General features: G+C 38.4%; 1 protein-coding gene across 2 annotated transcripts; it reads left to right on the forward strand.

Moving 5' to 3' along the window:
• Positions 1-2050: 2050 nt before the first annotated feature.
• Positions 2051-18281, forward strand: LOC102682154 (rho-related GTP-binding protein RhoG). Of its 2 annotated transcripts, none has more exons than XM_015341357.2 (2): positions 2051-2145; positions 13918-18281. In XM_015341357.2, exon 2 carries the CDS (start codon positions 13944-13946, stop codon positions 14517-14519), a length of 576 nt encoding a protein of 191 aa, XP_015196843.1. In that variant the 5' UTR covers positions 2051-2145; positions 13918-13943; the 3' UTR covers positions 14520-18281. The 2 variants fall into 2 exon arrangements, with proteins under 2 accessions (XP_015196843.1, XP_015196845.1); XM_015341359.2 differs by lacking the exon at positions 2051-2145 and adding an exon at positions 7414-7559.
• Positions 18282-21321: the final 3040 nt, after the last annotated feature.

Consider the following 21321-nt stretch of genomic DNA (forward strand, 5'->3'; position numbering starts at 1 on the left):
TTTGCCAAGCATTTACCTATTACTAATTATTGGTCCATGTTTTAAAGCAGAACTGCACCCAGGATGTTGGTTCCAGAAAATAATGTTTAAACTGTATATTACTACATGAACACCAGCCTTAACACCTTCAGCATGATCTCATCAGATATCATAAGTTAGGGAAGACTGGGTCTGGTCGGTACTGGGGCAGGAGATCTTTAAGAAAATGTTCCTCAACGTGCAGCCCTTTCAGTCTGCTTTATTGTGCTCCAACCAGCACAAACTGATTTGTCAGTCTTAATGATTACCAAATTGATCATTACAGACTGTGCTGGAACACAATTTAGCAAGAGATTGAATTAGAAGTGCCACTGGTTGAGTAGCCCTGTTCTACTACAAAACCAGGTGCTGTTGTAAATGGTATTGGTGGACCAGTAGGTGGCACTCTTCTTCCTGGATCACTAAGATACACATTGTATAGGGCCTGGGGACACCGAATGATGAGAAATGTCCTTAAACATTAAACTGACATTAAACCAAGGTTCTGATTACTTGTGTTTTAAGATGTTTTGGCTAAATTTCATTCTGCTTGCACAGTCTGGCCACACTAAAGTTCCCCATGAATGCAACTTGTGAAGCCATTTTTGACTTCTCCAACTTGTTCAGCACTATGCACAGTGGTTGCTTCACAGTCAAAAACGTCTAGTTTTATATTTATAACCCAGTCAATGAAGCAATGCCTTTGTTGACGTCAGAGTAATCAACCTGGATGTGGAGATATGTCTGCTAGTTGAGATGGGCATTTATCTCTTCTAAATAATGGCTTAATTCTTTATTAAAATAAATTTGCATAAAATTGTACATTTAAGCTGGAAGAGACAAATCACAAACAGATGGCGCTCTAAGATTGGACAATGTGGCTTTGGGTTCACACTGATTTGACCTCTTTAAGACGATGATGATTAATAACACCACATAAATCAAATTATTATCCCATGCAAGACATTTTCACAACTGAAAAAGCATCTGTCCACAGTTAGAAAACTATCTAAACCTTTTCAGAGGGCAACAAAAGCATCATGCTTTTGAAGGATGAAGGGTCTCACAGAAACATACAGTATGTATGTATTAGGCTAGGTTACTTAACCGAAGGTACTTTCAGATGCCCATCTGTAGCCTGGGGTGGTTTCTTAAAGTTTGCAGGCTGTTGTCATCCGTGTCAACCCTGGACTGCTGCGGGGCAGAACAGCCAGGCTGTTGCGCCTTTTAGTTCTTTTTTTTTTTAATCTGAAACTTTGAAATTATAGTATCCCTGGTGAATGAACTCACTTCCTTTAGATGAACTTGATTTGAAAAACCGCAAATATGTCAATAACTTTCGCTTTTTAGCACCTAACTAAATGCCGCTTTTAGTTCGAAGTTGATACTTTTCTCACATTATTTTTGGTCAGAAACTCAAAAAATCTCTTTACATAACGGTCTTGATAGACTTTTTATTTGACAGACACAACAATTAATAAGTGAAAATAATTGGCACTATCCTTCTGGATCATTCTCCATGTAGCAAAATACGGCGAAACGCTTGCAAAACTGAACGAATGAAGGTGTTAAGGTTGTAGTAAAATAGAAAATGTTGACGCAGAGGGCGGTGGGTGTGGATGAATGAAAAATACGTATTTCTAAGTTTTGTAACTAGACATTATAATTTTTGCTTTCAAGAGGATAGAATGAAGCGCTGCAATGTTGACTAAGAACTTGGAAATTGTAAAGTATAAATGGTGAGTTTTTTTCCTTTAGTAAATGTTATTTGTCTATATACTGTATATGCACCACAGCATGCAGTTGTTATTTAATCCGCAACAGTAGCACTGTATCATCAGTAAACGAGAGGAGACGGAGGGTAATGTGTTATCTAGAATCCGCCAATTAAACCAGATTTTTTTTCAGTGTTTTGCATAGATGTCAAGTACGCATATATACATATATACTTTGCAAATATACTTCCTCATAGAGCAATGCCTTTTTTGTATTTGACTTCCTCCCCTGATATTACACTTCACTTCCTTCACAGAGCAAGAGGAGTGACTGCTCAACTAGACATTCAGTAAAGATATTCAGCCTGGGATCCAATAGGGAGAAGTACTCGCAGAAACAAGATTATGTGTGGTGAGTTCTTTTTTCTCCTATTTTCCATGCTTTTGTTTAAAAAAGACAACAAGATGACAGTCTTTCACCGATACTTGTTCAGATGTCTAGTAACTGTTATATTACATATGCTGCTTCTTAAGCAGAGGAGTTTCAGTTTTGTTTTGTCAGTAGTTGAGCGAATCTAGGCTGGTACATTAACGGTTTCGCAGGCATACGCCTCACTGTGCAATTTGTTACCGACCGAGGTTACACAACTAAAATGTAATTTGGCCATAAGGCCGTTAATTGAATAGACTTAATTCAACGAAAAGTTAAAGCTCGTGTGACGATTTTATGTTTTTGGTAAAGAAAAGTTTCAGTGAGCCGTTTTTTGTCAGCTGAAATTGGTTCCTCTATTTTGAATTTAGTTAGAATCTTCAGTCAAGAGCCACTCCCTGAATGAACTAGTTTTTATACCTAAATGTTTGTGTACCCCAATCCCACGTGTACTTAATACACTCTTCTTTAGAATAACAAGAAAAGTCTCTCAATAAAGAAATTACCACTTTAATTTTATTTAACATCAAACATTTGTTATGCAACTTCCCGTTATTGTTAGAAATACAAAAACCAGAAGAAAAACGAAATCTAAATTCCAATTTGTTAAATACGTTGCTTATTTAAAATGACCTCCATTTGATTTGCACCCCTATATCACCGAATTTGATTACACAAATAATAAAATACATTGTATACCTTAAAGTTTGCTACTTTCGAACAAAGCATTACTATTAAAAAAAGACTTAAAAAAGAACATAAGAAAGGTAACAAATGAGATTAAGATATTCAACCCATCTCCTTTAGTTGCAACTAATAGATCAGAGCATCTCATTCAGTCTTTTCTTGAAAGAAACCAGAATTCTGGCTTCAATAACATGGCTGAGTAACTTGTTCCATTCTCCAACAACCTTTTGTGTAAAGAAATGCCACCTATTTTCCACTTGTGCCATATTTTGCTGTTCATTCTAAAGAAGTGCACTGGGTTGACTGTAAGTGCCTCTGAGGATTTTGAATCAGGACCCTTGTAGTCTTCTCTCTGAAAGAGTGTAAAATTACACTCTTGGTATGTGTTAAGTCTTACAGTATGTTTTGCATTTCTTATGCTTGATAGTGGAGTATACTGGTACCGTGAGCATTTCAAGTTTTAAAAGTTCTCAGTTTAGATCATTTTATTGAACAAAGCCAGGTGCTACCAACTTAGTTAGCCTTAGAGCCAGCAGTTTTTATAGTGTGGCACAAACATTCAGAGGCAAGTTCAGGCCATTTGCAGTTTAGAATAAGAGGCCTAAGCTTGTATCATCATGTCTTTATGAACTGTCTTTGCAGGCCATGGTGTCAAGGCAGTTTAGGGAAGTCTCCATTATGGCTCTCCATGACATATTTACTCTGGAAAGATAGTGCTCTTAAGAAATCACTTATCTACTGTACGTAGCAGCTTTTAAAACACTCATTCCTTTGCTATGGGCTTAAGACTGGCAGGTCTCTCTATTTCTACTGTACAGGCAGGCAGCTTGGAGAAGTGCACTCTCTTAAAAGATGAAAACAGACGTGGAAATGTTAGTTAACAGATACAAAGGAGCTATTAACTCAATATTTGGATTAATTTATGATTATTGTGTGGGGAAAATGCATCTATGACTTAGCCTTTAAGACTCCTGTACTTCCATCATAGGCGTTAACCAACTGCACACTGTTCACTGTCACATTGGCTCTATTGATGTACAGGTACAGGAGAAAGCTTCTGGTGGCAGTGTGCTTTTAAGGTGCACAATGTCACAGACTGCAAGAGAGGTGTCACGTTGACCTTGCAAGACAAACAGAAAGCCTGAGTCAGTTAGATGCACTGTTGCATTTTTGAACGATGCGGTCTGTTTGCATGGAAACGCATGCTAAGACATTGAGACATCAGAGTTTTTTGAAAAACAAGTTATTTGAGGGATTCTAGAGGAAGCTATTATTGCTAGTAATTTTCCTCAGCTAGTTTCTGCTTTCTCATGAAATAAAACTGTTATGGTTTGGCTATGCCATCTAGTGTGGCACAAGAACGTTACTGTAGACCATACTTTATGTAACAATGCATACTGTGTGTACCGTATGCATTACTTTTTAAGTACTTTTGATTTCTCACTTTTTTCATGACCTAAATTGTGTCCTGCGGGATACTGTCCTGTTCATTCTGGTTTGTTACTTGCCCTCTTAATGAACATATTCCAGCCACACTAATGTCTGAAAAGAAGTCTCAAAAGGTTTCTCATAGAAACTGCAGAAAGGAAGCAAGAGTGTCACCATGTTGTTTTGCCTGGTGGTGCAACCAAAGTGGGATTCCCATATAGACTGTTTCCTGTCAGGTCTGGGAAATGGACATCATGCAACAACAAAAAAAACGAACAGAAGCTGAAGAACAGACACACAGCGTACATTGAGTGAAATATCTCTATCCGAAACTAAAAATAAAGTATCCTTTTTACTTGATTTAAAAGCTGAAGAATTCATTGCTTGTTACCACGGTGTTTTGTTTTGTATCAGCAGATGTTCTAATCAAATTCCAAGCATTTTAAAAATCTGCCTGTGTTCGAAATGTAACTGATTTACCCAAGGGGGCAGATCTGTAAGACAACCTAGGGTTGTCTAAGGGGGTTGGCTAAGAGGGTGAAACCATTTTGTTGAAATATTTAGACAGCTGTATGGGAGAGAGCTATCCAACAGTGTGAAGTAGTTGGATTTTGATGGACATTTAGAGACCTTTAACAATATAAATGAGTGCAACTGAAACATGTTCACGTTAGCAAGCTTTCCAGCAATGGCCAGATACCAGTTCTTGGTCAGGTGTCAATTTCCCACTAACTAATTTGTGAAGGGAAGGCATTTTTTGGTCATATTACCAAATGCACACAAAGGTTTTTTTTTAATTATTTGCAGATATGGAAAAGGTACAATAATTCTGATAAATAATACATCCTAATCAGCCTTGCTTTCAATGTAGAGACTTAAAAGAATGATGTCTTCGAATGACTATCTGTTTTACTTACATATCAGTCTATTTTGGGTATATTCTAAGAGGCTGCAATTGCTGCAAATTGTGGGATTGAATATTAATTAGCTCTTACATTTTCAGGGCATTAGGCACCCATGAGGGCGTCATGGCTACTAACTGACTTTATATGTGCAAAAAGTGGAATTAGAAGGATATTTAGGTCACAGCAGCACAGCAAAATATATATATATATTCATTCCTCTATATTGTATCTATCTAGTGCTACCACTACGCTATAGATAATATCTTCTGTAGTATTGCTCTGTGCTCCAAATTGATCTCTGAGACTTTGTGATACTTTTATATCTTTACAGCCAGAATTTCCTACTGACTGCAAGAAATTAGGGTTAGTGTTAACTTGGCTGGAGGGATCTTGAATTTACTATGTTAACACCAACCCTATGTGTCTGCTTATGTTTTGATAATGTAGTTTGAGTGCATACTCTTGGTGGATTTAGAGAAAATAAATTCTGGAATGAAAAATGGAAAAGAGACTGCACACAAGCCTATGAAGGATGTTTGTGTGTGGTTTTTGGCTATAATGGCTTGGTATGCTTACCATAGACCTAAAATAATAAAGGACCCCAGAACTATAGAGTGGTACAAAAAGTGGGGAACATTTCTGCAAACAAAGTATCCCGTTGCCTAATGAAGTCATTTCTGAAAATGAGTTATTCTGTCCCTAAAATCCAGTACATTTGTACAGATCAACTAAAGGCACTTAATCTTAATGTACACGACATTCCCAATTTAAGGTGTTAACCTGTGATTCTGATTAATCAATACAGGCATGTTGTTTTCAGCAACATTACTCCACAGGGTTGTTTATCCTTCATGTGTTTATCCTTTTTACAGTACTGCAATGTTCCAAAAAATATGGATAATGCATCCTTTAGAGCTGTAAATCAAAAACATGTTGTATGGCTGATCTTTGCTAACTGCTCACACAAAATAATTCTGAAGTCACAAAAGCCCAATAATAATGTATGAAGAAGGACAGTAGAAAAGGTCTATAAAAAGTATGTGTTTTCAAAAGATGGAACAGCAGTAGCAATTTTGTTTGATCTGTTCAGTATAAAATGTCTTAAAAAGAGTTTTTCCAGTGAACTGTGTTATTTCCCTTGATGCAGAGAAACCTTTCTATTTCCAAAGCAACTGAAGTTAAGACTCTTCCTGTTTTTATCTTAAACTTAAAAGGTATTGTTTCATTGTTTGGTTAATACCAAATGGCGTCTGGTTTTCAGGACTCATCTGTAGCTTAAAAGCACAGAGCTGTATGGTTTTCTGAATTTTCTCTGAATCTTTTTTTTGACTGAACAAGTACACGTACTGGACAACTGTTCTACAGTTCTAAAATTTATCGTGGTAATACAGGTATCATACTAGAAGATTCTATTACTATACCTGGTATTATATAACTGCGAAGCAGCTAAATGACCTCGTGAAAAATGATAAGCAGGACCTATGATAGCTAGCCATGAGGTTTGATGTAGACTGGCCTGCAGCCAGCAGAGTCTCTTCTTGACAACAATCCTGCCTCCTGGCTTTGAATGTGTGCACCACATCTTTGTTAGACATCTGTCATAGTGTGCTTATCCGATCCAAAGGATAATTAAGGATCTTGACTGGAAAAAAAAAAGATATTTGAAAAACTTAAAAAAAAACATAATTATTTGCCCGATGATGTGCGATAAACATGCCGTACTGTAGTGTGCAGCGTATTGGGTTTGATTTGGACGCCTGCATTGGTTTTATAGAAGGAAACATAACAGTACAAATGCAGACATCGTGCCCTGGTAAATTCTTTGTGAAGGCAGTTGTAATTCGTCTGAAAATTGCCTGTTTGAGCAGAAGGCTAAGCTGTCTGTGAATGTGTGCACCTCAGTGGATGTCTAGTTTCCCTTAACCACTATCCCCGTATGGTGACGGGGCATGGTGTGCTGTAGGAGGTGTTGGGATGAAATGACTGATGACTTGCAGATTGGCCATGGAAGGTCCTAGGACACTGCTAGGAAGAGTTTGGCAGCTTACCCTGGTGTCTTTGCTACATTTCACTTTGAGCTTGCGCCATCTAGCTTCTCCATATTTCTTCCTTAAGATTGGAGAAGTAATTTCTCACTTCACCAATCAAATTAAGTTAACTCCCTCTGATCTGCTGTGCGGGTGGAGTTGCTGGTACATAATAGAATTGCTGCCCTACATCAGCAGCCAAGCAAGTGTTTTCCTAGATGTGAAGAGATGTGAAACACCGTGGGATCCTTTGGGATAAATATTGCTGCACAGATCCAGACAGTTGTTTTTATAAAAATAATTTACAAACCAAATAATTATTGTGAGAGGAAATCTTAACACGTGCCTGGTGAGTCTAACAATCATATGTACTGTTCTTTTTCGACCATACGTGCTAGTGAAGTTTAATTCTAAAAGCCCTTGCTGGGTGAAATTATGCTGTTGTTCTTTTGAAACTGCTGTATAACACTGTGAGCACAGGCCGTAGGTGTTCAGGCGCTACTAGCGTTGTTATGGACCATGAATTTGTAGCTTGTAAGCTGTTTAAGGAAAAATAGAAGACTATCAATAAGGAGCTCCTTTTTATGTACAGTATATATAAACACTGTATGCTGTGATGTGTTGTGGTATGAAGTTCTATAACAGGGCTTCTGTGGTTCAGCTGTAGCAGCCTGTATCAGCTTAGCTCTGCTCCGTGTTGTGTTATCAGAAGATGCAAGTGGTTTTGCTAGGCTGATACAGTGTACATCACTAATTCACTGCCATTAGTGACCTGACTGGCACTTTGCCCTACTGTATCTCATTCTTCTGTGTCACACATAGACTCACTTCTGCTTTTCTGCAGTTAGAAAATTGGTTTTGTAATATGCCAATATTGCATTTACTGGAGTTTCTTCCCTTCTCCTTTCCTGTCCTCTTATCTCCTTTCTCCCCTGCTTCTAAGAAGTAGGCAGCTGTAATTTTGACATGATGCTTTGAAAATACAATTGCCAGAGGACTTCTGGGACTTCTGTTTTTTCTCACTTGGAACAACACTATGCCCAGGTGTCTCCAGTTGACTACATCTTGTGATAAAATTGTGGGTCATTTTGTTTTAAGATTACTTTAAATACGTTTGGTGCATGCTTGTTTTGCCAGTACCGCTCATTGTCATTACCTTGCCATGAGCTGTACAAACAATCTGAGAGCAGCTAAGGATGCTGCAAACATTTCCTCCCACCGTTAACCCCTACTTCAGGGCAGAAGAAGAAGATTCGCTACATGGCACTGTACAATGTTAAACCTGGAGTGCTGCACACTTTTGTATGACTACAGCCTCAGACATAACTAACACTACCTGAAGCACAATGTCAGAGGTCCTGAGAGCCGTGAGAGCAGTCTGCATTCTGGAATGTTTACGGCAAACCTTTTTTAAATGTAAAGCTGTTCTCGGGTGTTTGTGGCTGTACCCATATGAGTACTAGAGTGCTCTGGCCCTGCTGTAGGCCAGTGTCAGCACCAAGTGGAACTAGGAGGTTCTTGTTCTCCAGAGGGTGGGCAGAGCTGTATCACATCTCCCTGTTGTTGTGTTGAACATCTGTAGCGCAGAGAGACTGGTAAGAGTCCAGTGTTCTGCTTTCAGAATGAATTAGTCTGAATGTGTTTCTTCCACCACCCCCTCTCCCAAAATCCAAACTATAATAAACCATTTCTGAGTTGTGTTGAAAGAAAACCTATATTTTGGTATGTGTTCCTAAACCTTAAATGAAAAAATTTGACCCAGCTGTTCTTAATAATTTTAAAAAAGGACCATATTTTTTTGGGTGTGTGTGGGGGAGAGAGTGGGGGGGGGGGGGTGTTTACACAAACTTATTGTTACTCTGTCGAAAAAAAGAAGTCAGAAAATTTAAAAAGAAAATAAATACTTTTACAAACTTCCTATGTGCTCCATTTTACAGAACTTCATGAACATCCGGAAGTAACCTAGAAAGGTAGTGGCAGCCATGTGATCACTGCTAATACTTGCTGAAAGTGCAGCATTGTAATAAATTGGGTTAAATCATTGCACTGATGATTGATTGTATTCTACAGGTAACAAAAAGTTGCTTTTCCACTGAATTTATTTATATAACAATATATTGTTTTTTGGGCGGTCAAATATATATTTCTATAACTGGTGTTGGAGTGTGCATTTAAATATGTTAGGATGCTTTCTATGAATTCTAAACTCTTCGGCAGTGTAGTTTGAATGTGAAGTAATGACGAGGCCAAGCCAGGGAGAAGGTGATGAGGCCTGCTAAATCCATGGTACGATTTCAGTACATAGTGGGCAGCACTCAGGAAAGAAGAATCTCTTGACAGAAATAAAAGGATGTTCATTGAGGAGTTATGTTGGGGTGAAAACAACTTGGTATGCTTAATTTACTAGAAATATAAGACTAGAAACAAAATGTGCACCAGCATGCATTTTCCGGAAAGCTAGAATGCTTTGTGGAAGTGAAGCTCACACAACTTAACCACATAGTTTAAGCTAAAATTACTTAGGAGGACTTTGAATAAACATCTGACAAGTATGTTCTTGTAAGACATCAAAAAGTAACTTGCATTAGTTAAAGGGTCCTAGACTCGGTTTTATGTTCTTGTTGTTGTGAGATGCTTGTGCCGTGCTCCTGCAGGGAGCCAGGAAATCTTTTACACACTGCAACAAAATATTTGGCTCACAGGAAGAACTGTTTGTAAAACAGGCAATCGGAAGCTGAACTCTGACCAGCAAAATACTATTTGCATTGGTGAAAGGATGCACAAATAAAAATATTGCAGGAAAAACACATATACTGTACTGACACCCAGGCATACATACTGTAAAGTATAGATAGTGGAGGATATACATTATGTAAGAATTTAGATGTGCATATATTCAGAGGTTTCCTTTTCATGCTCCTTTAGTTTTTCATTATGTAGTTCTGTAGTACTCTAACAAAAGATGAGTTAGAATATTTAAACTGGTATTTAAAAAGTTTAAAAAAAGTGTAGTTCCTTATAGACAATCATTCAGGTTCCGTAAGCAGAATGGCAAGATAATGTGTCTTTTGACACACCTTTCACTCAAGTGAGCTGATGTGTTGAAGTTAATATTAAATAAAAACAAATGGATGACAACTTTTCATGATATCTGTATGTATTTGGGATGTTTACCTATTCAAAAGTAAAATGAATGATTCTTAGACGGGCAATCATTGGCCTGCATTTTACTGCAAAAATACATAAAAGATTAAAAAAACTTTAGAAGCAATTTGACATACAGCATCTTAGGTGTACTGTTAATGACGAACCTCACTTGAAGAAACCAGAGAGTAGCTACCATTTATTCATCTGTACCGTGCTGTTTCCATGGATATATCCTTTAGTAATGCATCTTCAGTGAATGATAGTGATGACATATTTTATTGTTTTTCCAGATAACTGACTTGGAAGACATTCCATCTTTTTGTTTTTCTTTTTTTGACCTAATGGAATATGTATTGATCCAGAATCTGTTCTCTCTCCACATTACTGTAACTGCAAAAGAATGTAATCGAATGAAAGACTGATGCTTCAATCCCCGCAGAACTCTTTTTTTCATACTAGTGATTTATTTTTAACACTTAATCATTCTGTTACATTATTAGTTAAATGTTAGCAAAATACAATCTGTGGCTGTAGTTTAGTCTCTAACCCAGCCTGGAAGAGAATAAGACATTGACAGTATGTCCTCTGAAACACACACATGTCATCATGACGTCTTATTTTCTCAGTAAGAGTCTTGAGTATCAGACTTTCAGATTTTGGGCATCAGTGCAGGATAGATGTGGCTTTAACTGCTAACATGAAAAAACATGGGTGCCCAGCAGTGCCAGGAGGCACTAAGGCATGGAGAGCAAAAACAAATATACAGCTTGAGAACATGACAACAGTTACAGATGAGTGGAAGACATCTGGCCCTTTGTTTTTTCCAATTAGTCTCATCCAGTCAATTCTTGAAAGACGACAGAGTATCAGCTTCAACAAAATGGCTGGATAATTTGTGTCGCACTCCCACAATTCTCTGGTAAAAAAGTGCCTCCTATTCTCAGTTTTGAATGCACTTCCACATACAGTACTTGCCACCTGTTGTTCTTGTTTCACTGTTCATTCTTAACAAGTCAAGCGTATTGACTTTATCAGTGTCCTTGAGGATTCTGAATCCTTGTATGAAGTCCCCTCTCAATCTTCTCTTTTCAAGACTAAAAATGCTCAGTTCCCTCAGTCTGTCACCCTGCTCGCCCCAGCCTTATCAAAGCATGTGACGCATTTCCTCCTTCATTCACCATGTTGTTTTCTTATGTGCAAATAAACAAGAGGCAGACAGTTCCTGAAGCTGACTGTTTATTGTGCATCTGCACTTAACTTCCTGCATTTTACATTGTGCCCTGTTGTATCCCTGTCATTTGATACTGCTGTACATTTACTGCTTGTTGTATTTACACTGATTTATTTGAAAACATTACAACAGCAGACTGATGCACACAGTTTTGACTTAAACTTGGATCCTTCACTATACAGGATTCATCCTCTCTGATCATTACTAGGTTAACCTTTCAAAAGCTCAATTTCCTCGCTTAGCAGTCACCACTTAAAGCTTTAGTGAAACGTAGGATTGTCTTGATTATTTAATGCTATGTATTGAATTTGGCATAGACACATCTGACATTTTTTTGGGTTTAATGCACATTGAACTTTAATAACCACATTGTTAATGAGTCTTTGTGATTCTTGGCTCAGATAGTTCCTTTTGTTATATTTTCAGGTGGCTTGTCCCTAAAATCTGTCTTTTTTCCAGCATGGCCTCCCCTGGTTCTTTGCATCTGCATCGGGGCTGTCGAAGCCAACCTCGTTTTGTGGTGTCAAAGACGATATTATCGAACTGTGGTTTGAAATATGCTTTAAACGAAGGCAAGAGAGTGCGAATGAGGCAGGCATTGAAGGGCGTACTTTCTATTGTCTGCAAACTTCCCCAAAGTAACAAGGGAAGAGATAAGATCTAACAAAAAGCCACCAGACACTGACAGAAAGCAGGCATTTTCATCTGAGTTATGGGCTTACATTTACAGTAAGCGCCATCACATTCAGAGCTTATCTTTGTTTTGAACAGGCCTGGTTTCTCTGAGGAGGCTTCGTGCTCGTTAGTTAGTGCAGACCATGTCTCAGCAGTGAAATACAGTAAAACTCAATTGGGTGGAGCTGAGGCACTGAGAGGTCAAGCTAAATTCTCCCTCCACCCTGAGGAACTGTGCTGGAACTAAACACTCACATTTCTAGCCAGTAGTATTCAGTCCAGTCATAGTGTTAACAAGACAGCATCTGTGTTCATATGTAATTAGGGCTGGGAAATGCGTTGTCTGTGACCCTCTCTGTCAACTAAGTTTAGTAAGCCTTTATATCCGTTCAAAGTTTGCATGATGTTGTTTGAGGAGTGACATAAAACAGGCGAGCAAAATGAAATGTATGCCTGGAGCAGCTTGTTGTTGAAGTGTTTGTGTCTAGAGTTTGACATCTGGAGTTATGACACTACAAAGCTTTAGAGATAGGGTGGGCCCTTCATTTTTCCTGTAAATCCCATCTTGAAGAAAGTAACATGTACTGTAGGAGGTCACATGGTTTTTCTGAAGGAACATTACTAACCAAACTCTGTACAGTGCAGCTACAGTGTAAAACAATGATATTAAAGTAACATATTCACAAGCTCGTTTTTCTGCTATTTCTATTTTAATTGATGCCCTGCATTATGTTTGCTGTTAAATATCCCTGCTCTGACCTTAAATGCATGCTCAGTTTCTAGTTTTGTTGCTCTTCATTTTCTTCAAACCTAGAGAAAAGTGACAGGGAAACTTCTGAAAGGAGAAACACATTGGTTACAACTTACCTGTTCACTTTCTCTAACAAAGCCTAATTGCTAGTATAATCCCATTAGTGTATAAATACAATAACTTATTACAAACCTGAAATCTTCGTAGTAACATAAAAAAGTTACAAATGGGATAACGCCATTCTGCCTATCTAATGTATTTGGTTTTTAGTAGCCTAGTGATCTGAGGATCTGATCCAAGCACTTCTGAATGAAGCTAGGGTGTAAGCTTTGACAAACAGACTGAGTAGCATGTTCTAGACTATTAAAAAGTGTCCCCCCATTTTAAATTCCATAGTTTATACTTGTATCTCAAGCACACATTTTTGATCATTTACAAAACACCCTTCTAGGGCAAACCTCTCTTGAATATTGTGTGAACGCACCATTTTTTTTTAGTTTTTAATGAGCATTCAACTACCATGCTGTGTAGCACAAGTCCATGGGAAAACTACCCTCTTTTATTTCAGATGTTTTCCTGTATCTTGTTTCCATGTTTATCCTTGATTTGCATGAACAATACTATGGGACCAGTGCCTTTTTGTCTGACTTTCCTTTTATTTGTTACGCGTGGTAACAACACATATTAACAAGGCTGGTTGTATTAAATGAATAAAACACTTCCCCCGTGAAGGACAGGGGCTGGTTCAGGTTTCCTAGGGAAAAATAATCATTTTCAGAAGTTTTGAAATGGAAAAATGTGCTTGATATTGAGGAGTTCTTGGCCAGTGACCCTGGAATAAGCGAGGACACCTAAATTATGGATGTTTTGAAAAGAAGCTAATTGAGTGTTTGTCTTTTGCAGGATGCTGAAGTCCTGAACGGGTGAGAATGCAGAGTATAAAGTGTGTGGTGGTAGGAGATGGTGCTGTGGGAAAGACCTGTCTCCTGATCTCCTACACCACCAATGCCTTTCCCAAAGAATACATCCCCACTGTCTTTGACAACTACAGCTCCCAGGTAACTGTGGATGGCAGGACTATTAGCCTAAATCTGTGGGACACGGCAGGCCAGGAGGAGTACGACCGCCTGCGTACCCTCTCTTATCCGCAGACCAACGTCTTTGTCATCTGCTTCTCCATCGCCAGCCCGCCCTCCTACGAGAATGTCAAGCACAAGTGGCACCCAGAGGTCACCCACCACTGCCCCAATGTGCCTATCCTCCTGGTGGGCACCAAGAAGGACCTGCGTAATGACGCCGAGGTCTTGAAGAAGCTCAAAGAGCAGAACCAAACCACCATCACCCAGCAGCAGGGCTCCGCACTCGCTCGCCAGATCCACGCCATCAAGTACCTCGAGTGCTCAGCCCTCAACCAAGAAGGCATTAAGGAGGTTTTTGCAGAGGCGGTACGGGCCTTCCTCAACCCCCAGCCTGCCTGCACTAAGAAACCCTGTGTGCTCTTGTAGACAGAAGGTGACCCATCATCATAATAATAAAGAAATAGAATAATAATCTAGTAATATGAAAAATACCAACGACTATGAGAAGGTAGCGTTCACAGCTGAGATTATATTTGGGCGAAAATTGAGAACATGAGATTTCTGATATTTTCTCCGAGTGGAAGGCTTTACTTGGAACGAAAGCAACCTACATGGTTTCATCGTGACTTTGTGTTTGGAAGGGCGAAGGAAGTAAGAAGTCTCTGGCTGGAGTCCCAAATGTAATTCCAGCTTTGGATGCTGCCCTACAGAGAAATTAGAAGAGTCAGCAGTCAATCCTTTTTCTTCCTTTATATCTGCATCCCCTATCATCTTTCTATTTTTTTTGCTTTTCTTTTTTTTTTCCAAAACACATTCTTTCCTGTTGAGAATATAAATGCATCATACCATTCACAAACTGTAGTCATTGTGGACAGGCTGTGGTCACTCAGAATGGTATGGATGCTTTTCTTAACCCAAAAGTGCTACGTCCACTATGAAGCTTCACAAATTTAGTAAAACATGCGTCAAAGTTTGATGATTGGATAGTTCGCCCCTCTTCATAGTTATAGATAACATGATCATGTTTAATCTGACAATTTCAAGGAGTGGTAGCAACCACATTAAAGGCTGCTACACATGACCTTGGCATGACTGTCAGCACTGCTGCCTCCCAGCTCCTGTGTCTTGCATTACCGTACTGGGGTGCCTTTCCTCTGGAGTTTGCATGTTCTTCCTGTGTTCACAAGGGTTTTCGCAAGGTGTGCTGGCTTCCTCCCATCTCATGAAGCTTACGAAGACGTGCCAGCCCTTTGTGCTCGTGTGTTTGTGCCCTGCGATGTGGACTAAACATCAACATTGTCTTGCGCCGGACACTGTGCTTCTGGAAACACCTCTGCGTTGGGCAGTCCTGAACAAGAATAAGCAGCTTTTTAACAACTGGTGGGATAGATGGATACATGTGAGCACCCATGTAGAAAAATGTTAAACAAAATATCCCTAACACCTATCTTAAAAATGGGATTTAATACAGGATGAGTTTCTCCTTTTCCTCAGGGGCTTCCTTCCACACCTTCAGGATAACGATGAGTTAGTCTTCTCTCTTAAAGAGATCCTTGTTAATTTTCAACTGATTACACTGACAGTTTCATTCCATAATGAGTTAACACCTTGTCACATGTCTAGGGCAAAATGGGCCATTCTTATCAAGTTACAGTAGTGCATGATGGGGTTTAGAAGTCTTTCTTTCCTTTATTTTACAAAGATTACAGAGATTTTATAGTGCTTACATCCAAATGTAAAAACTCAAGTTCTGCAGTGAGTGACCTGTTACATTTGGGCCTTTTGCATTATTCCTCCTATGGACCTTGAAACATGAATATGAAACACTCTATGAATAGCACAAGCAAGATGGAATGAGGAAAAAAACCTGAGATATAATTAATCATATGCAGGGTTTTGTGATTTGATCAGATGGCATAGACATAGTATAGGCCTCTCCTCAAAGTAAAGAGAAGCTTCCTGCACAGGCGTATATCAGCTTGTTCTCCTTTTTTTATCTTTGTTTTTTAAAAGAGCAATCTAATTGCAAAAAGAAGACTGACCTTGATCCCAGTTTTTCATTAACAATTCAAACCAGGCTTTAGCTGAAACAGAAAGGGATCAATACAACTGCCATCTGCAATGTCCTGCACTACTTAAGCACATACAGTAGACAGAGGTGTGAGGAACACTGCCTTGTAGTGCGAACAAGAGAAAGGTCAGAGTTGATATCTGTAGTTAACAGCAAGCCCTGCAAATGACGAATTTCAGCAGCAGAGATCTTATCTGAATTCTGATTGGTGGGGAACACTGCCGGTGACTGCAACTAGTAACCGCAAGCCCAGTGGACAGAGAAAGCCTATCACACTGGAGATAAACTGGAGATTTGTATCTCCCTCTGCCTTCAAAGTGTTCACTTGTACCACTAGATATTTACTGTCCCTCCAGAGTTCTGGTTCTTTTGGTATATTTTTGACAAGGGTGTTTTCATTTCAAAATCCACCCTTTTTTCTTTTTAAAATAAAGTTTAAAGATACAGTATGAAACTTGGTCATTTTTAGCACTGGCTAAAGAGGTTGAAGCTGAATGGTTTTTTTTTTTTCAGTCACAAATTCTGTTTTTTCTTTTTTAAACCTGGTGCAGTGTCCCTTCGTGCCCATTTGAAAACTGCCTTGTTTCTGCACTGCAGAAGGAAAGAAGCCTTTTTAATTTTGTGTTACTGTTCTTTTGTACTATGTTTATGTAGTAAAAAGGTACCATATAGTAATCATGAATATCAAAATAATTGTATGAAAGATACAAGATGTTTTATAGAGAATTTTGTTGTGCATTTTTATTTTTGGAAGTCTGTGATAAGTGAAATCATTTTCCTGTTGAGGCATTAGGCTCTCAGCAGTATGCAGTCTCAGATGTCTATCTTCAGCCTCTTGGTACCCTTGTTGTGAATAATTTAAAATTTGCATCTGTTAAAATAGAATCACCTAAAAGAAATGTCCCATTTTCTAGTTATTCGCAGTGAACTGAGAAATTTCATAGAATAGATATTAACATGTTATCATACAGTGGAGGAAAATTCAGTCGTAACCTGAACCAGGAATATTTTTCTATAGTACTTTGGACTAGAGGATCATTGAATGTGGCTTCAGATGTTTTCACACAGCTGCTACTAATTATGGAAGTTAGTGTGAATCAACAAGGAATCAAGCTTTTTTTCTTTATGAACTGTATCAATATTTATCATGATAAGCAGGCAAACAGATCCCGATAGTATACTACAGGAAACGGGAAAGGTCCCAGTTACTGTTATTGTCATATTTGTAAGTTTCATCAAGTGAAAAACCTGATCTTTTATGAAAACATCCATTTATGGTACAAGAATGAAAAGGAACTAGAAAGATTTTGTTTAAATAGATTTTACCAATCTTTTCTGATGCTTAGTTTCAAGTTCTTAGTTCTGATTTAGGGTAGAGTTCACCAACCACACATTAAGACAGTTTGCCAAATTACATTATTCTCAAAGACAAGTTTATGCGCTGAAAAATGTTGTTTTTAAAACTTTTGAAAAGCTTGATTCACCAAGAGAAAAGTTAACTGCATCAGCAACAAATTGCAAAATAGTATAATAAAAAAGCTTTCCACATAAGACCTAATATGATCTCACAAAGAAGAAGGGAAATTAATTGTTACACAAGATTATCTGAGTAATGTACAAAATGCTGGAGTTGAGTGTTCCTTAATCACATTTTGCTAAAGCTGCTTGTATCAGTGGTTGAAGATATGTTTGATGTAAAGATGTTGAAGATTCAGCTGACACTTATTCACGTATTTCAACAGAAATGCGCCTTGCTAAAATTTGTCCTTCTTGGTCCAGACATTTGTACAGTATTTTTCTGCAAAGGTTTCTGCAATGAATACCACTAGAATTGTCCTTTGGCATAAAAGTGATCATGGGGAAAAAACAGCCTTTTGATTTAAGGTTTCATCTTAGTCCAATCAATACATTTGTTTATTTTAAATATTGTTTTTATGCTCCTTGCTTGATTGTCCTTTTATAAAAAATGCTTATCTTTAATTTATGGTTTAATGTTGTCTAATTAAATAACACTTTTTTAAAAAAGTCACAAGTTTTACAGAACCTGTCAGGTTGTTCACATAAACATGTTAATTGCTCTATCTCAACTAAAATTAAACCAAAGTATATATCCAGAATCCTGTTCAGTATTTCATTTGTTTTTTGCCAGCTCTCTGTAACTGCGTGGTTCATGTGTGATCGGAAAAGATCTCCCCTTTGAGCTAGCTTGCTACGTTGACCTCAAGTCTGAATTCCAAGTATCCGTGTCTGCAGATACTACATGGAGATACTCTGATAAGGTCAGAGAGCAGATGTTAAAATTAAACACCATTTTATCATTTTCACATCACTTGTCAACAGGAGAAGTATGTTTTTTTTTTCAGTTGCTTTAATAAGGGATAACAGTAAAAAAAAAACGTCTTAATTATGCTACGACTCAGTTGCAGCCTATAAAATGGTAAGGGTTTACCACAGCAATAAAACTGAATTAAATCTTCTTCTAATCCACTGTTTGCGGAAGCAGTCCCACCCTGTCAGTATTCACCACTCTAGAATCTTCTCTGGTGCTCAATGTCACACTTCACTGACCAAGCACTCATGCTATAGGTGAAAGAGGAAACACCATAACTGTTTCAAATAAGATACACATTGGCTTATTTTCATATTGCTGTCATTAGTCAACTTGCCAAATAATAAAAAAAGAGAACTTGTGAACATTAACTTCCTTCTGAAAACACAGAACTTGCTTATATTTTCGGCGAGCTTGGCATTTTTGCTTTTCAAATTTGTTCTAAAAGATCTCTGCAGAAGGATACAAGATAAGGGATTTCACTCTTGGAGCTGCAGAGGACAGGGCTGTTTCTCCACAGCCCGGGCCTAGATTTTGGTCACTTCTCTTCCCTCCCTGCCAGGCACAAGTACTTCTGTTCCAGAGAGGCACACTCCTGAGAGTGATCATATTTTGGCTGGGCACACTATTCTGAAGTGTTTCTGAGATCCTGTGAAATTTTGCAGAGGTTCGTACGGCTCTGGGGTTCTGGGTCCTTGAGGTCTGGTGTTGTAAAATTGTATGTTACCTTGATCATAAAAAAGTGCCATAGTTGTGAAAATCAAATAAAAACTTGTTTACAAAGTGGTGGGGTGTCTATAATAGATTACCCTGGAACTTTTCAAAACCGAACACGCATTCAAAGTCTGCATCATTCAAAAAGTGGCAGAATTGGATTCATTAAGTTTAAACAATCTGTAAACCAGCAATTGATTGAGATGGATCAAATGGCCTCCTCGTTAGATGCTTTCTTATGTTTTTAGATTTTATTGTCTCAGATCTAGCCACTCAATGTCACAGGCTCCCAGTTATAACACTCCTGCCTACTCTGTGACCCAGGACTGAAGACTTTATGGAAGTCCCTTCCTTTACAGAGCCTGAGCTGAGGGCTGATTCACCATAATCTCTCTACAAACTGGCCTGCTGCAAGTCCAGAGGTCAGTAAACTACTTACCAGTCATTGACTTTCTACTAATAACTAGAAAGCCATGAAGGCCTGAATGGTCTGTTCCTGTCTCTTTATGAGACAAAAACAAGGATTAGGTGTATCTATCTGTGTCTTCACATCTTCTGTCCCAATATTTAATCTCAGCTGCAATCTCACAATACTTTTCTGGATGGGCTCTGTCTTTACCCAACAGGATGCATCATTCCTCCTTATTCCAAATAGCACATTTGCTGCCGTAACATAGTCTTTTCCAATTCTGATTGGGAAGAATACAGGTAGCAAAAATTCCCCTCTGTGCTCTACAAGAGATTTTGTATAAGTCCTATTTCTCTGTCTCACTCTGACCGTGACCAGTTTAGTAAAGAAAAAACCCCTGTGCCTGATGTCTCAGTATATCCCAGTCACAGTGCCTGCCTTTTCTCAAAGGAAAATGGAGGAGTTTTTAATGGCTGAAAGAATCTGGATGTTGTGAGATAACATCAGCACAGAACTTCCATTCCTGTCTGGTTTTCTTACATCAATTTAGAAGCTGTGTCCTCAGGGTCCATGGATAAGAGTTCAATTCTGCTGGAGTTCAATTCTTTTCCTAAGATAAAGTACCAACAGAATGCTAGGCCTTGTAGTGCAAAGATTTTAAGAAGTCCTAATCTGTCAGTTGCTTCCGTTTGTTCTAAATGTAGATCCCAGTGTGTTAAGATTATACAATTGGTGTCGGATCAAGATGATGAAGATCACGCAGTCCTGGGACTTGCTTGAAATGAGACTAAGAGAACAAACTGAATCCTGTATTTGAATATAACGGTGTTATTTAATAGAGGCTTTGAATAAGAAGTGCAATTAGACTCCACATGGACCAATCAAAGTCTTAAAATTGATGGAGATGACCAATTATTTGGCAACAAAAAAGTCCAGCTTCCAACAATTCCTCGAGCACCCTGGGCTGATATGACAAAAGTAGCTTGTGATTCAGCTTTCCTTGGAAAACTGCTTTATAGGCAGAATCACTTCAAGGATGGAGGGAAACATGAGCATACGCACACCAGCTTACTTGATAATGCTAGCAAGCAATTTACAGACACCATGTAACAATTTGAACAATGAAAATACATGGTTTTTCCTGCCTCCGTGCAGAACTCAGTGAAGCAATTCCAGCCTATCCAGCACCACACGTACTGTTGTGTTGATGAAAGTATTTCCCATGGCATTTACAAACTATTCTCATTTAACAGATAGTGGACTTTGCATTGAACAAGCTGAAGTAGTGTATATTATACAGCACTGTTTCTGCAGTACTGTACTTTAAGTGTGTTTGTAATGTTTCTGTGTGCTTGTATTTACTCCCTGCTTTAATAACATTTTTATACAGCAAACTCAAAATATATACACAACACCCAATAAACATTTTTATTTAAAATGAGCTACTCTGAGAAACTTTGATGAGACAATCTGGCAGTTTTTGAAAATCTGGCCACTCCTTTACTCCTAGGGTGCTGGATAATTGATGATCTACCACAACAGTTTACCTACCTTATTGCAAATAAGGGAACAAACATCTTCCCTATGGCACAGACTCTGTCAGCTTATTGTACGGTCCTACCTAGGTGTAAGGACACACCAAACATTTCATAATACCAAGCAAGAAATTATAATACCACCCCTCCGTGTTTTCTAAACAAAATTA

Source organism: Lepisosteus oculatus, chromosome 5, assembly GCF_040954835.1.
Source record: "Lepisosteus oculatus isolate fLepOcu1 chromosome 5, fLepOcu1.hap2, whole genome shotgun sequence".
NCBI classification, from domain to species: Eukaryota; Metazoa; Chordata; class Actinopteri; order Semionotiformes; family Lepisosteidae; genus Lepisosteus; species Lepisosteus oculatus.

Excerpts from the sequence above, each read along its gene's own strand:
- LOC102682154 (XM_015341357.2), top strand. The coding sequence starts at position 13,944 with ATGCAGAGTATAAAGTGTGTGGTGGTAGGAGATGGTGCTGTGGGAAAG.